We start from the raw sequence: 14,947 nt of genomic DNA on the forward strand, positions 1-14,947 counted from the left end.
TCACAAGTTCCTGACTCTGTTACAAGTTAAAGTCCTGACTCCGTTACAAGTTAAAGTCCTGACTCCGTCACAAGTTAAAGTTAAAGTCCTGACTCCGTTACAAGTTAAAGTCCTGACTCCGTCACAAGTTAAAGTTAAAGTCCTGACTCTGTTACAAGTTAAAGTCCTGACTCCGTCACAAGTTAAAGTTAAAGTCCTGACTCCGTCACAAGTTAAAGTCCTGACTCCGTCACAAGTTAAAGTCCTGACTCCGTCACAAGTTAAAGTCCTGACTCCGTTACAAGTTAAAGTCCTGACTCTGTTACAAGTTAAAGTCCTGACTCCGTTACAAGTTCCTGACTCCGTTACAAGTTAAAGTCCTGACTCCGTTACAAGTTAAAGTCCTGACTCTGTTACAAGTTAAAGTCCTGACTCCGTTACAAGTTCCTGACTCCGTCACAAGTTAAAGTCCTGACACTTTTACAAGTTAAAGTCCTGACTCCATTACAAGTTCCTGACTCCGTTACAAGTTAAAGTTAAAGTCCTGACTCCGTTACAAGTTAAAGTCCTGACTCTGTTACAAGTTAAAGTCCTGACTCCGTTACAAGTTAAAGTCCTGACTCCGTCACAAGTTAAAGTTAAAGTCCTGACTCCGTTACAAGTTAAAGTCCTGACTCCGTTACAAGTTAAAGTCCTGACTCCGTTACAAGTTAAAGTCCTGACTCCGTTACAAGTTCCTGACTCCGTTACAAGTTAAAGTCCTGACTCCGTCACAAGTTAAAGTCCTGACACTTTTACAAGTTAAAGTCCTGACTCCGTTACAAGTTCCTGACTCCGTCACAAGTTAAAGTCCTGACACTTTTACAAGTTAAAGTTAAAGTCCTGACTCCGTCACAAGTTAAAGTTAAAGTCCTGACTCCGTCACAAGTTAAAGTTAAAGTCCTGACTCCGTCACAAGTTAAAGTCCTGACTCCGTCACAAGTTAAAGTTAAAGTCCTGACTCCGTCACAAGTTAAAGTCCTGACTCCGTTACAAGTTAAAGTCCTGACTCCGTCACAAGTTAAAGTTAAAGTCCTGACTCCGTCACAAGTTAAAGTCCTGACTCCGTTACAAGTTAAAGTCCTGACTCCGTTACAAGTTCCTGACTCCGTCACAAGTTAAAGTCCTGACTCCGTCACAAGTTCCTGACTCCGTTACAAGTTAAAGTTAAAGTCCTGACTCCGTCACAAGTTAAAGTCCTGACTGTGTTACAAGTTAAAGTCCTGACTGTGTTACAAGTTAAAGTCCTGACTCCGTCACAAGTTAAAGTCCTGACTCCGTTACAAGTTAAAGTCCTGACTGTGTTACAAGTTAAAGTCCTGACTCTGGCTCCGTGTATCTTTTAGAACTGGTTTTAAAGTTCTTTTCCTTCATGAAGCTCTCCGTGAGCCGGCTCCTGCCCTCATCACACGCTGAGTAAACGTTCGCCATGTGTCCCACAGGTGTGTGCACCTGGGGAACATGCCTGCTGCTGTGGCGCCGCTGGACTCTCTGCCTCTGGACATCAGAAGCTCTCTGTGTTTTTACAAGGAAATTAAAGACTTTTTAATCTTTTAGTTTGGAGTAAAGTTGTTCTTACGTTATTTTTATCTTACAAAGTGGTTTTTCTTTTTGCGTAACGTTTCCGTGTGAAGCTGCGTGTTTGTGTGAAACTGAAGTTCCCCTGAACCCTCAGCGGCCTCTTTGCCAGGAACGCCTCGCAGGTACCGGCTCGGACCCCGTCCTGCCCCCCCCCTCTCTCAGTGATATTCAGCTCTCTCCCCTCCCTCTCTCCCCCTCCCCTCCTCCCTCCCCTCCTCTCCCCTCCTCCTCCCCCCCCTCCCTCCCTCCCTCTCTCTCTCCCTCTCTCCCTCCTCTCTCTCTCTCTCCTCCCCCCACTCTCTCCCCCCCCCCTCCCTCTCTCCCTCCACCCTCTCTCCCCCTCCCCTCTCCTCTCTCTCCTCCCCTCCCTCCCCCCCCCCTCTCCTCTCTCTCTCTCTCCTCCCTCTCTCCTCCTCTCTCTCTCTCTCCTCTCTCTCCCTCTCCTCCTCTCCTCTCTCTCTCCCCTCTCCCCCCTCCTCTCTCCCCCTCTCCCTCCTCTCCTCTCTCCCTCCCTCCCCTCCTCTCTCTCCTCTCCCTCCCCCTCCCTCTCCTCTCTCTCTCTCTCTCCTCCTCCCTCCCTCTCTCCTCTCCCCTCCCCTCCCCTCTCCTCTCTCCTCTCCCTCCCCTCTCTCTCTCCCCCTCTCTCTCCCTCCTCTCTCCCTCTCTCCCTCCTCTCTCTCCTCTCTCCCCTCTCCCTCTCTCCCCTCTCCCTCTCTCTCTCCTCCTCCTCCCCTCTCTCCCCCCTCTCCTCCTCTCCCTCTCTCTCTCCTCCCCTCCCTCCCCTCTCCCTCTCTCCCTCCTCTCCCTCTCTCTCTCCTCCCTCCCCCCTCCTCTCCTCCTCCTCCTCTCTCTCTCCTCTCCCCTCTCTCTCTCCCTCTCCTCCCTCTCCTCTCTCCTCTCTCTCTCCTCTCCTCCCCTCCCTCCCTCCTCTCTCTCTCTCCCTCCTCCTCTCTCTCTCCTCCCTCCTCCTCTCCCTCCTCCCTCTCTCCCTCCCTCCCTCCCTCTCCCTCTCTCCCCTCCTCTCTCCTCCCTCTCTCTCCCCTCTCTCTCCCTCCTCCTCTCTCCTCTCTCTCCTCTCTCCCCCTCTCTCCCCTCCTCTCTCCTCTCTCTCCCTCCTCCTCTCCTCTCTCCCTCTCCCTCTCTCTCTCTCTCTCCCTCCCTCTCTCTCCTCCTCTCTCTCTCCTCTCCTCCTCCTCTCTCTCTCCCTCTCCTCTCCTCCCTCCTCTCTCTCCCTCCCTCTCTCTCTCCTCCCTCTCCTCCTCTCCTCCCTCCTCCCTCCCTCCTCCTCCCCTCCCTCTCTCTCTCCTCCTCTCCCTCCCTCTCTCCCTCTCTCTCCTCTCCCTCCCCTCCTCTCTCTCTCCCTCTCCTCCTCTCCTCTCCCCCCTCCTCTCCTCTCCCCTCTCCCCCTCCTCCCTCCCCTCCCTCTCCCCTCCCTCCCCTCTCTCTCCTCCTCTCCCCCCTCCTCCCCTCTCTCCCTCTCTCCTCTCTCCTCTCCCTCCTCCCTCTCTCCTCTCTCTCTCTCTCTCCCTCCCTCTCCCTCTCTCTCTCCTCTCTCTCCCTCCTCTCTCTCCTCCCCTCCCTCTCCCTCCCTCCCTCTCCTCTCTCCCTCTCTCTCTCTCTCTCCCCTCCCCTCCCTCTCTCTCCTCTCTCTCTCTCTCTCCTCTCTCCTCTCTCTCCTCCTCCTCTCTCCCTCCCTCCTCTCCCTCCCTCTCTCCTCCTCCTCTCCTCTCCTCTCTCCCTCCTCCTCTCTCCTCCCCTCCTCTCTCCTCTCCTCCTCTCCTCTCTCTCTCTCTCCTCCCTCTCCCTCTCTCCCTCTCCCTCCTCCTCTCTCCTCTCCTCTCTCTCTCCCTCCCTCCCTCTCTCTCTCCTCTCCTCCTCTCTCCTCTCTCCCTCCTCCTCTCTCTCCCTCTCTCTCCTCTCTCTCTCCCTCTCTCTCTCCTCTCTCTCTCCCTCCCCTCTCTCCCTCTCCTCTCCCCTCTCTCTCCTCTCTCCCCTCCTCTCTCCCTCTCCTCTCCCTCTCTCCTCTCCTCTCTCCCCTCTCTCCCTCCCCCTCCCTCCTCCTCTCCCTCCTCCTCCTCTCTCTCCTCTCTCTCTCCTCCTCCTCCCTCTCCTCCCTCTCCTCTCCCTCCTCTCTCCTCTCCCTCTCTCTCCTCCCTCCCCTCTCTCTCCCCTCCTCTCCTCTCCCTCCTCTCTCCCTCCCTCCTCTCTCTCTCTCCTCTCTCCCCCCCTCCCCTCTCCTCTCTCTCTCCTCTCTCTCTCCCTCTCTCCTCCTCTCCCTCTCTCCTCTCCTCTCTCTCTCCCTCCCTCCTCTCTCTCCCTCCTCTCCCTCCTCTCTCTCTCTCCTCTCCTCCCTCTCTCCTCCCCTCTCCTCTCTCCTCCCTCTCCCTCTCCTCTCTCCTCTCTCTCTCTCTCTCTCTCTCTCTCTCTCTCTCTCCCTCTCTCCTCTCCTCCCTCCCCTCTCTCTCCTCTCTCTCTCTCTCCTCTCCCCTCCCTCTCCCCTCTCTCCCTCCTCTCTCCTCTCTCCTCTCCTCTCTCTCTCCCTCTCTCTCTCCCTCTCTCCTCTCTCTCTCTCTCTCCTCTCTCTCCTCCTCTCCTCTCTCTCTCTCTCTCTCTCCTCCTCTCCCTCTCTCTCTCTCTCTCCTCTCTCTCCCCTCTCTCTCTCCCTCCTCTCTCCTCTCCCTCTCCCTCCTCTCTCTCTCCCCTCCCTCTCTCTCTCTCTCCTCCCTCTCTCTCTCTCTCCTCTCTCCTCCTCTCTCTCCTCTCCTCTCTCTCTCCCTCTCTCCCTCTCTCTCTCTCCTCCCTCTCTCTCTCCTCTCTCTCCCTCTCTCTCTCTCTCTCTCTCCTCTCTCTCCTCTCTCTCTCTCTCCTCCCCTCCCTCTCTCCTCCTCTCCTCCCCCTCTCCTCTCTCTCTCTCTCTCTCCCTCCCCTCTCCCTCTCCCTCTCTCTCTCTCCCCTCCCCTCTCCTCCCTCCCTCTCCTCTCCTCTCTCTCTCTCCTCCCCTCTCCCTCTCCCTCTCCCCCTCTCTCCCTCTCCCTCCCTCTCCCCCTCTCCCCTCCCTCCCTCCCTCTCCCTCCCCCTCCCCCTCTCTCTCCCTCTCTCTCTCAGTGATGTTCAGCTCTGCTCGGAGTCATGAGGTAAGAGCCGACGGCTCCCGGTCTTTCTGCATGTATCTCATATCTAATCCGTGTTAACTCGGGTTAACTCGGGTGAACCTTCGCCACCGACCCGCCCGGCCTCCGTCAGCCCGGCTCGGTCCGGTTCCTCCCGGTTCTGCTGAGAAACGCTGCGCATACAGACAATAAGAGCCTGGTTGATTGGCGCAGATGAGACGGGAGGAGGCTGGTTTTCACACCTGCAGGTCAGATCTGATGTTTCAGCTTTCAATTCGCTGCGTTTTCATCATATTTTCATTTCATCATTCATGCGGATATTTTGTGGGGTGCGTCCTATTTTTTTTGTTTGTCGTCCTTCATGCAGTGATGGAGGATGAGGATGGAGGATGAGGATGAGGATGGAGGAGCTGATGAATCATAGACGTCGTCAGAAAAAAAAAGCAGCTAAAAAAAATCATTTCAGAGGTGAAATATAAAACTAAAACAAGAAGGTTTCCGGGTTTATTCCGCACATCGAGCTGGAAATCTGTTTCTGCGTTTGTCAGAAAATTTCATTTATTGTTTCTGCGTGTTGTATGACGTCACGTCGAGCTCGTCCATCTTCAGTCAAACGTGTGAATATCAGGTGGATTTGAGTTTCAGGTGGGTTATTCTGCGGCTGGATGGGGATTTGTGGCCTTGAACGCGTCCTGCGTGTCTCCCAGTCTGTGCTGGTTCCACTGGTCTGCCTTGCTGGGACGCGTTGAGCGCTCCTTCATCCTGTCCGCCTCTTTCTAGTCTCTGTTTGTTTGCAGTGATTTCCCCATTTGCATGCAGGGGGAGTTATGGATTTGTTTCGTCGTCTCCTGTTATTGTTTATTTATTGAAAGGCGAAAGTAGATCCGATATTTGATCAATCGTCCTGTGATCTATTAGATCTAACACAGGACAGGGTGTCTGATCCGGAGCGGCTCTGCTGGTGGGTTTGGTGTCACATCATCTCTGTTTTTGGTTTCATGTGAATATATCTGGCTTTTCAAAGGGGTACGTTTATAAAATAAGAATTAATAATTAATTAATTAATTAATAATCTGTTTTATCTATGAAATGATGAAAAGAAATGGAGGATAATATTATTTAAAGCTCATTAATTTTTATACAAAATGTGAATATGAAGGTAACAGTTCGTCTCCTTCGGTCTAATGTTTCTTCTTGTCAATAAATCTGACGTCACATGTTCAAACAACAGTGAATGTATCTGCTAACAAGTACTGGGTGTGTATCACACACACACACACACACACACCGTCCTGCTGCCCCAAACGCTCACTACAGCACCGCATGTGGATTCATCCGCCGCTGGAAATAGTCCCCAACGGACGCACCGTGTCCTCCTGCTGTTGTAGCGTCCTCCTCAGCGGGAGCCAATGGGCTCGCAGCTGAGAGCCACAGACAGGAAGTCAGACCAAGTCAGGCGTAAAATGAAGCCGCAGTTTGAACTGATACGCAGAACGGCGTCCGGAGGAGCTCGGGAACTCTACAGCACGACATTAAACGCGGCGGGCTGGCCGTTATTAGTTAATAATTGTTCTTATTGGACGATTCTGCAGCACATGCTTTACGTCCAGTCACCGCAGGAAGTAATGTGTCCTCCGTGCAGAGAGGTGGTGTACAGACGGGGTGGAGGTCATCAGGGGTTAATCAGCCCTGACACTCGCTGTGGCGTCGGTGGTACAGGACCGTTTTAATCAAAGGATTCTGGTTTTATTTTAAGATGCTGGTGATCTGAGCTGTGAGAGATTTGGTAAACAGCGTCACGTCCTCCCTCGACTAAACAGTGTGTCTGCTTAACTCTGACCGTCAGAACATATAATATATTATATTACGTTATATAATATAATGGCACTTGATGTGACATCCTATGAAAAGCAGGCCAATGAGCTTTAGGTCACATGTTGTTGTTGAAATGTTGTTTTGCCTTCGTTAGAGAGGAGACAGGAAGTGACGGGGAGTCACGGTGGTGTATCTGAACAGTTTCTGCTTCTTTAAATACACATTTACATAATATCCACCATGAGAGGAAAGCTCGGTTCTGACCGCGATGTGACGGTTTCCCGGGTCAGTCTCGTGTGACGGAGGAGTCTGTCCGAGGCCGCGGGGTCGGGCGGAGGGCGTGGCTCCTCTGCTGTCCGAGACCTCCGTTTACTGACCAACAAACATCATTCAAACTGAGAGAAAACGTCACCCGAAATCCAGAAATTCAGCCTGGAAATCAGAGAGAAGCTCGCAGAATAATCAGTTTCATATCAGATTCACGGTTTACAGAAAGAAAAGAGATTTAAAGGATCGTACTGGTTTCAGTCCGGTTTGGTTGAATAATGACTAACTAGCAGATTAACTTCTATCGTAAAGAAAGTAGATTATACAGTGTTTATATTGTTAATCAAATATGGCGGCTCTGACCCCCAGCGTCTGACAGGCTGGGCAAACTGGAATTGAGGCCTAAAGTTTAAAATATAAGCTGGTGACCTGATTTCCACCAACATTTGTAGTTTCATAAAGTTTCATCATCCACACAGGACAGCAGGAGCTACGGCAATGCTTCACCTAATTTAAGAAATACATCTTGACTTGACAGATCAAATTTAGCCGCCGGTTACTGAAAAGATTTTAGATTTTTCTCTCCATGTATATTTCTCTATAAAATCTTTATTAAACCCCATTTGAACTTATGCCGGAAACTTTTATCTAATCTTCTTGGTACAAATTCAGAATTTCCTCTAAATTGGGACATTAATTAATGTACGTTTTAAATGACACATCATGCATTCATCTCCCTCCCTGGCATCTGCAGTTTTTGAAAAATTGTACATTTTCAAATAGTGGTCAGGGTCTTTATTACCCTCAGAAGCAGGTCTACATTTCTAATTTATTGAAGTGATGATAATTCAGTCAGAGTCCGCCCTGTTTTTCTGATCTGCTCCCGTTTTAATTTGCTGTTGATACGAACTCAACGCGTCCACGTTTACCTGTTCGTCTGTCTAATTATTCCAGCAGGTTTTTTTATAGGAACCTTTATTTTTGGCCATTATTTGAATATCGGCTTTTATTTGAGAGTTGTATGTACGTGTTCAGGTGGAGGCGTAGTCTGAAACAAATACACAACTTTGGAAGACATTTTTAAAACATTAATTCTGCCAGTTGTTGATCATCATCGTGCTTCTCAATTCACAAATAAGATTAATAAACATTCAGATATTTTGAATTGTTCCACAAACTGATTTGGGGTTTTTCCCTCCAGTACATTTAGTCTCCTTATGATGTGTTTATGGAAACTCGGACATTTGAGAGTCAGCTGCAGAACTGCAAAGGTCCAGTGTGCAACCTTTAGGAGGAGCTTTTGGCAGAAATGGAATATAATATTTATAAGTATGTTTTCATTAGCGTATAGACTGGGCCGTTCGCGTTTTTCACGCTTGGAAGGGGAGGGTGAGGCGAGCGGTGCTCAAATGGCTGCAAACTGCAACTTCACCACTAGATGCCACTAAATCCTTCACGCTTTAACGCAAGAAACGACCAAATTTATACCCTCCATGTTTTTCTTCTGTTGTTTGATTTGCTGATTCATCGCTCTGATGTTGTTCAGCAGTGGACAGCAGCAGATCGTTCATTTTCAGATGTCGGAGTGTCCTTGAACACACCAACAGGAAGTGGTTTCAAAAACAGGCCCTGCTCTCAGCTGCAGCTCCACATGAAGGTAGTATTTAACAAAACAACAGCCAGAGTTAACTAAACGTGATGGATCCTTTCTCTGCAATGACCTGGAACCGCCGTCCGCCTGGAAGAAAAGAAATCTAAAAAGTGGAAAATGGAAAGTGATTGTCAGAGAGGTTTGTGACATGAACACAGCGAGCTCATGTTTAGTTTCAGTGTTTGTGGGAAAATGATTTTAAGACTCATGTTTCTGGTTGTTTTCTTCACCTGCTGCATGAAGCATCACGATGAGTCACAAAAAAACACACTTTTTCATTTAATACGCTATAAAACGACAGCCTTTTTCATGAAGTCTTTAGCCTTATTTATATGTAATATTTATTGACACGGTTTCCTCCAGCCTGCATTGAAGTTACTAAACTAATTTAGATATGATTGACAGCTGAACATCTCCACATTAAGAGTTTGTATCAGAATTTTCCTTTAATGGTTTCCTCTAATATTATAAGGTGTTGTTTGTTTGCTGTCCTGTAGTGTTTCCTTTAGTGAATAAAATCCTCTCACAACATAGATATATAGCCTATATATATATATATATATATATATATATATATATATATATCATGATATGGTACGTTTGCCTGAAAATCAGTTGAGAAGCTGTTTTAGTGGATCAGGTAACCAGACTACCGGCTACTTAAATATCTGATTAATCAAAGTCCAACTTTATTTATAAAAACCAGAGTTACGCAGCGTCCCGCAGCGTTTCCTCTGCTCTCCTCTGATGTTGTATTATTTTAAAGGGCTTCTGCAGTCGGAGGTTCTAAAGTTACAGTCTCTTTAGGGCTGAAACGCTTCCAGCGCTGGAAAGTAATAATCGATTAATGGTTAAAGTCGTTTATTAAGGAAAGATGCCAAAAGTTTGTTGTGTTCAAGTTTCTCAAATGGGACGATTTTCTACTTTTCTGTGTTTTCTGTCTCTGTGAACTGAATCTCCGACACGACAGCAGCTGCAACTCGAATCTTTTTAGTACAAATGTCCTCCGTCTGTGTCCCTGTGTCTGTCTGTGTCTGTATCCCTGTGTCTGTGTCCCTGTGTCCGTCTGTATCCCTGTGTCTGTATCCCTGTGTCTGTCTGTGTCCCTGTGTCCGTCTGTATCCCTGTGTCTGTGTCTGTATCCCTGTGTCCGTCTGTATCCCTGTGTCTGTGTCTGTATCCCTGTGTCCGTCTGTATCCCTGTGTCCGTCTGTATCCCTGTGTCTGTGTCTGTATCCCTGTGTCTGTGTCCCTGTGTCTGTCTGTGTCTGTGTCCCTGTGTCTGTATCCCTGTGTCTGTCTGTATCCCTGTGTCTGTGTCCCTGTGTCTGTCTGTGTCCCTGTGTCTGTGTCTGTATCCCTGTGTCTGTGTTCCTGTGTCAGTCTGTGTCTCTGTGTCTGTGTCTGTGTCCCTGTGTCTGTGTCCCTGTGTCTGTCTGTGTCCCTGTGTCTGTGTCCCTGTGTCCCTGTATCCCTGTGTCTGTGTCCCTGTGTCTGTCTGTGTCTGTGTCCCTGTGTCTGTATCCCTGTGTCCGTCTGTGTCCCTGTCCCTGTGTCTGTGTCCCTGTGTCTGTGTCTGTATCCCTGTGTCTGTGTCCCTGTGTCAGTCTGTGTCCCTGTGTCTGTCTGTGTCCCTGTGTCTGTCTGTGTCCCTGTGTCTGTGTCCCTGTGTCTGTGTCCCTGTCCCTGTGTCCCTGTCCCTGTGTCTGTATCTCTGTGTCCCTGTATCCCTGTGTCTGTATCCCTGTGTCTGTGTCCCTGTGTCTGTGTCTGTCTGTGTCTGTGTCTGTGTCCCTGTGTCTGTGTCCCTGTGTCTGTGTCTGTCTGTGTCTGTGTCCCTGTGTCTGTGTCCCTGTGTCTGTGTATTCAGATAGACGTGTCGATCTGTCCTCCGCCGAAACAAACAGAGGACAGAGTTTGACCTCTGACCTGAGTGTCGGCTCAGATCAACGCGATGCTCAGAAGCTGTTTTGGGGTCGCGGCGGTTCGTGCGGCGGTTCGTGCGGCGCTGCCTGTGACTCAGTGAGCCTCGGGGACAGGAAGTCCTTCTTCTCTGAGCTGGAAAAAGGCAGCGAGAGGCGGCTCTGATGTTATGTAACGGGGAGTTTTTGGAGACTGAGCGGCTTCAGACGGCTGAAGGTCTGCTCTCAGACTGTCGCCTCCGACCTTTGACCTTCTCCTCGTTGTTTGTAAAGTTGCTGACTGACGCTTTAAATCTGCTGCCGGCCTTTGTCTTCTAAAATCTTAATATTAACATTTGTCAAAACGAATCTAAGGAGATCTCATAGTTATCTGTGAACAGTAAGAAGAACGATTTCATACGAGCAGAGCGTCGACCTCCGTAACTCTGAAGCGGCATATTCACATTTCATCCTGTTAGCACCAACAAGAAGGCCGTGAGTCCGAGTCAGAGCTGTGTGAGCGCTGACTCACTCTGTGATCACACGAGTTTGTTGTTGTGGTGAATGAAGTCTGTTCAACGTGCTGCAGTAACAGCTTCGTCCATCATCCGCCCTCCTCCTCCTCCTCCTCCTCCTCCTCCTCAGCTCACAGCCGTCACAAACCCACAAACCCAACATAAGAGTGACCTCACGGTACCATTTTAAAGTTTTTAGTTAAGTTGTAGCTCAGGTTTCTGGAGGTTAGCTCAAGGGTTTTGTCACATTTAGTGAAGCATAAGTCTGGTGTTATTCTATATGTTTATTCTTGTCAACAAATAAAACCAGGTCCCCTGTAGTCCTGAACCAGGACTTAGGAACTGCCTGAGGATCTGAGCAGAAAGTCAGTAATATAAGTGGCTGAAACAGGCCGACGTGATCTGGTCTTCTGGTGTTTGTTAATGGCGGTTTTGTAGCAGCTGAAGGCCTGAGATCGTTTTGTGGCTTTATATCCTGAACACGATGAATTACGATAATCGAGATGATATAAAAGCAAGAATGAGCTTCGGGTCGGGAGAGAAAAGACCTGATTTTTAAAGATGCTCCTCAGCTGCAGCAGAAAGGAAACGCTGTGCGGATGAGACGCCGCCAGCATCTTTCGTTAGCTTAGCTTTTAGCATCCGGAGGGCAGTGACTGTTTTAGAGGAAATGCTTTCAGTGAGTTTCATCTTCGACCTGCTCCTCCTCGTCTCCTTTCAAATCTGACGCACCAGATTAAATGATTAAATGATACTCTGCTTCTGGTTTCAAGATGATCGTAAGAACATCCTGACAGAGTTGCAGTTTTAAAACCCTGAAACACAGAAGAGAAGACGACTCCAGAGACATATCTGGATGTTCGACTGACTCTGATCTCCACACACCGACGCCATTTTCTCCTCATCCTCCTCCTCCTCCTCCTCCTCTCTTTGCCTGGAGGATGCGGTTGCCACGGTAACCAGACGGTCCCAGAGGGGGCAGAGAGATGCAGGCTGGGAGGATGTGTGGGGGTGGAGCAGGTGGTGGGAGCGACCGACACTCTCTTTGTTTAGAAACACACTTTTAACACATGGACATTTATTATTAAGAAACTAACAAATCTCAAAATGTGACTTAGATCCGATTTTAAATCGTACAGTATACGATCAGTGAATACAGAGCGCGACACATCTGTCTTAGTGTTTACTGACAGAAAACGATCTTTACACAGCTGCAGGAGGTGTGACCTTCATCAGGAGTCTGAATGTAAACGTTCTGTTAAAGCAGCAACATGAATAAAGACAGGAGCTGACAGGGTTTGTGAGGGCGAGTTGTGCCAGGTACAGGTGAGGAGGTGAAATCCCATCCAGGAAGTCCACTTTGAGAATCAGATCCATGAGCGTGAAGGTTTATCAGACACCCAGTTCTGACTGTTGCGTTACACTTCCTGTTCCTGTTTGTTTTATGTCTCGCGCTGCTTTGACGACTGTTATTTGACACTTTGCCGTTATTTAAATTCAGGCTTTTATTTGAGAATTTACTGTATTTGAACTGAGCTTATTCTATGTTATATGTTTATATATTTGTGGATGTTGTTAATCAGGGTGGTGTTATCATGTGGAGCAGGTGGGTAGGCCTCATTTCTCCAGGCAGTGATTATAGTCGATACTGATATCAAAACCCCTCCACATACAAGTACACAGTAGGGACGACATTTAATTTCTCTGGGACCAGCGGTGTCACATTTAGCATTATACAACAAGTAGTTCCGACCGAGCGATCTGATTGGTCAACCAGACATTTGGAACGTGCTCAGATCAGCATGACAGCACACCTGCTCCACACTCGGTATTACTCCGCCAGGTGCTGCCAAACAGTTTCATGACCGCAGTGAAAATGTTGTTTTCGAAAGGTTCAGCGCCAACAAACATAATATAACAAATACTTTTGTTAGATAAAAACGTGTGAATTTTGGAAATGATCGCATCTTTCGTCCATAAATGTTGACTTTTGGACTTTACAGAGTTATTGGAAACTGTTCGGCCTTGATGCTCCGCTCTGGCATCCTCCATCAGTTGTGCCGGGGAGTCGGTGACGCGGCGCTACTAGCTTAAAAACACGTAAATCTGTCAATGGAAACATTATTTCTATCTCAGCTACAGCCAGACTGAGCAGCGAGGCGGTTTGTGTTCTGGTGCGAGCTGTTGATTCAGTTTGGGAAACCCCTCGATCTCTAGACTCAACGGGGACTAGAGGTCGGCTCTGTTGCTAGGGTCGTTGCTAAGGGTCGGCCTACGTGCCGGAGTAGTACACTAGGTTTCATTACATAGGATTTCAACCGACGTGACTGATTGTTTTCCAGTTATTAGTCGGACCCCGTGTGTTTCCAGGGAAACGGAGATAAAAGGTTTTTATTTGCCCGACAACATGAAAACCTTTTGATCCCAGCTTTCCGTTTGCTGCTAACTGTTGTATAATCGCAGCGTTACACTCGAGGGTTTGACGTCAGTATTGGCTCTCGTGTAATATTGCTTAATTTAATGCAAAGCAAACTCGACAACGTCCGGTGCAAAGACACGACTTGAGGTGGAGGACAAAAAGAAACAGTTCAGCCGATTCATCGGTTGCGTCTTTATTCTGTAAATTGTAAATGAGATGAAATCGTCTTCCATCTCTGTCTGTAGTCTGTCCTCCGTCGCTGTTTTTCCTTTTCTTTCTCTCTCTGGTCTCTTCCTGTTTCATCGCTTCTCGACGACGTCGTCTCATATTTGGGTCACAGTCGTCCGATCGCTCGTTGCCATAGCAACTGCACCGTTAAGTGGCTCCGTTAACGCTCATTAAGTCTCCGTCTGATTCGTTATCCTCTCGGGAACATCCAAATTTTCCTGCCCAGCATGCTTTGCAGCGACTGCAGCAGTGAGCGTGTGTGTGTGTGTGTGTGTGTGTGTGTGTGTGTGTGTGTGTAGTGGATGGCAAGAGAGGCAGAAAGAGCTATCGCTTGATGTAAATGTGTCACCATGGCGATGGTGGGGGATGTTGGCCTGTTACCGTGGTAACACAGAATATCAATATCAGAGGTTTTTGAAGAGACACACACACACACACACACACACACACACACAGCTGAGGTCTGCAGTATCACGGGGACCTTCACATACACATTTCTTGTTCTATACTTGTGAGGACCTTCGTTGATATAATACATTAGCTGAACCCTAATCTAAACCTTAACTCTAAAACCAGGTCTGAACCCTGAAACAGCCTTTAGAGAACAAACGTCCTCAGTCTTCAGTCTGTTATCACAACTCTGTCTGCTGCAACTTACGTTTCTCTAGTACTGAACGAACGTTGTGCTGCCGAACGTAATCTCTGCCTGGATTATCTTCAGACGTAACGTTTTTTTGATTGAATAAAGCATCACATTCATGGACCGCAGGTCAGAGGTCGGGAGCGTGGTGGACTGACAGAGTTCAGCAGAGAGCAGATTCACATCCTGAGTCCTGTTTCTGTCTGAACCCAGACCAGGATCTGTCTCTGTCTGAACCCAGACCAGGATCTGTCTCTGACATGAACCCAGAGCTGAGACTCTGAACCACAACGCAGTTTCATGATGTTGACGTCACGACCAGGACAACAAATGAAATCCGTGGTCAGGGAACATTTCAGTGACACGTTCTGCATCAACATTTAGCAGCTTGTCAGAAACGTTCGTTTACAACATTTCCTCATTATGTTGATAGAAAAAGTCGCCTTCGTGTTTCCTTCAAACGTTGTTGCAGATTAGCTGAATATAAACGTGATTTCTAGGAGAAAAAGTTAATTATAAATTCTCTTTAGTCTAATCAGGTCTGTGAGTCAATACGTCTGATGCCTGAGTGCTGCGTCGTCATCATCATCATCCTCATCGCAGGAGAAAAGTGTGTTTTGATGGCGAGTGAATTGGAAAGTGCAGGAAGAAAAACACGTACTGCTGCTCTCTCTGTTTGGGCCGGTTCAGGTCTAGTTAATATAGTTATTAACATAGTTGGATAACAGTTATCTAATCGATCTCTTGACCTCTCGTCTAAACCTTCTAGTGGTTTATAGTATTTGGTTCTTTGAGTTTGAGG

At 48.3% G+C, this 14,947-nt stretch overlaps 1 protein-coding gene across 5 annotated transcripts in view; it reads left to right on the forward strand.

Annotated features, from left to right (window-relative positions):
- Positions 1 to 4,686: 4,686 nt before the first annotated feature.
- Positions 4,687 to 14,947, forward strand: part of apc2 (APC regulator of WNT signaling pathway 2) — a 53,595-nt gene continuing 43,334 nt past the window's right edge. The window contains exon 1 of one of the 5 annotated variants that reach the window (XM_044198931.1): positions 4,687 to 4,733. In XM_044198931.1, coding sequence (XP_044054866.1) covers positions 4,707 to 4,733 — 27 coding nt within the window. In that variant the 5' untranslated portion in view covers positions 4,687 to 4,706. The other 4 variants (XM_044198933.1, XM_044198935.1, XM_044198934.1 and 1 more) reach the window with 4 other exon arrangements.

This window comes from Siniperca chuatsi, linkage group LG6 (genome assembly GCF_020085105.1).
Source record: "Siniperca chuatsi isolate FFG_IHB_CAS linkage group LG6, ASM2008510v1, whole genome shotgun sequence".
Taxonomy (NCBI): domain Eukaryota; kingdom Metazoa; phylum Chordata; class Actinopteri; order Centrarchiformes; family Sinipercidae; genus Siniperca; species Siniperca chuatsi.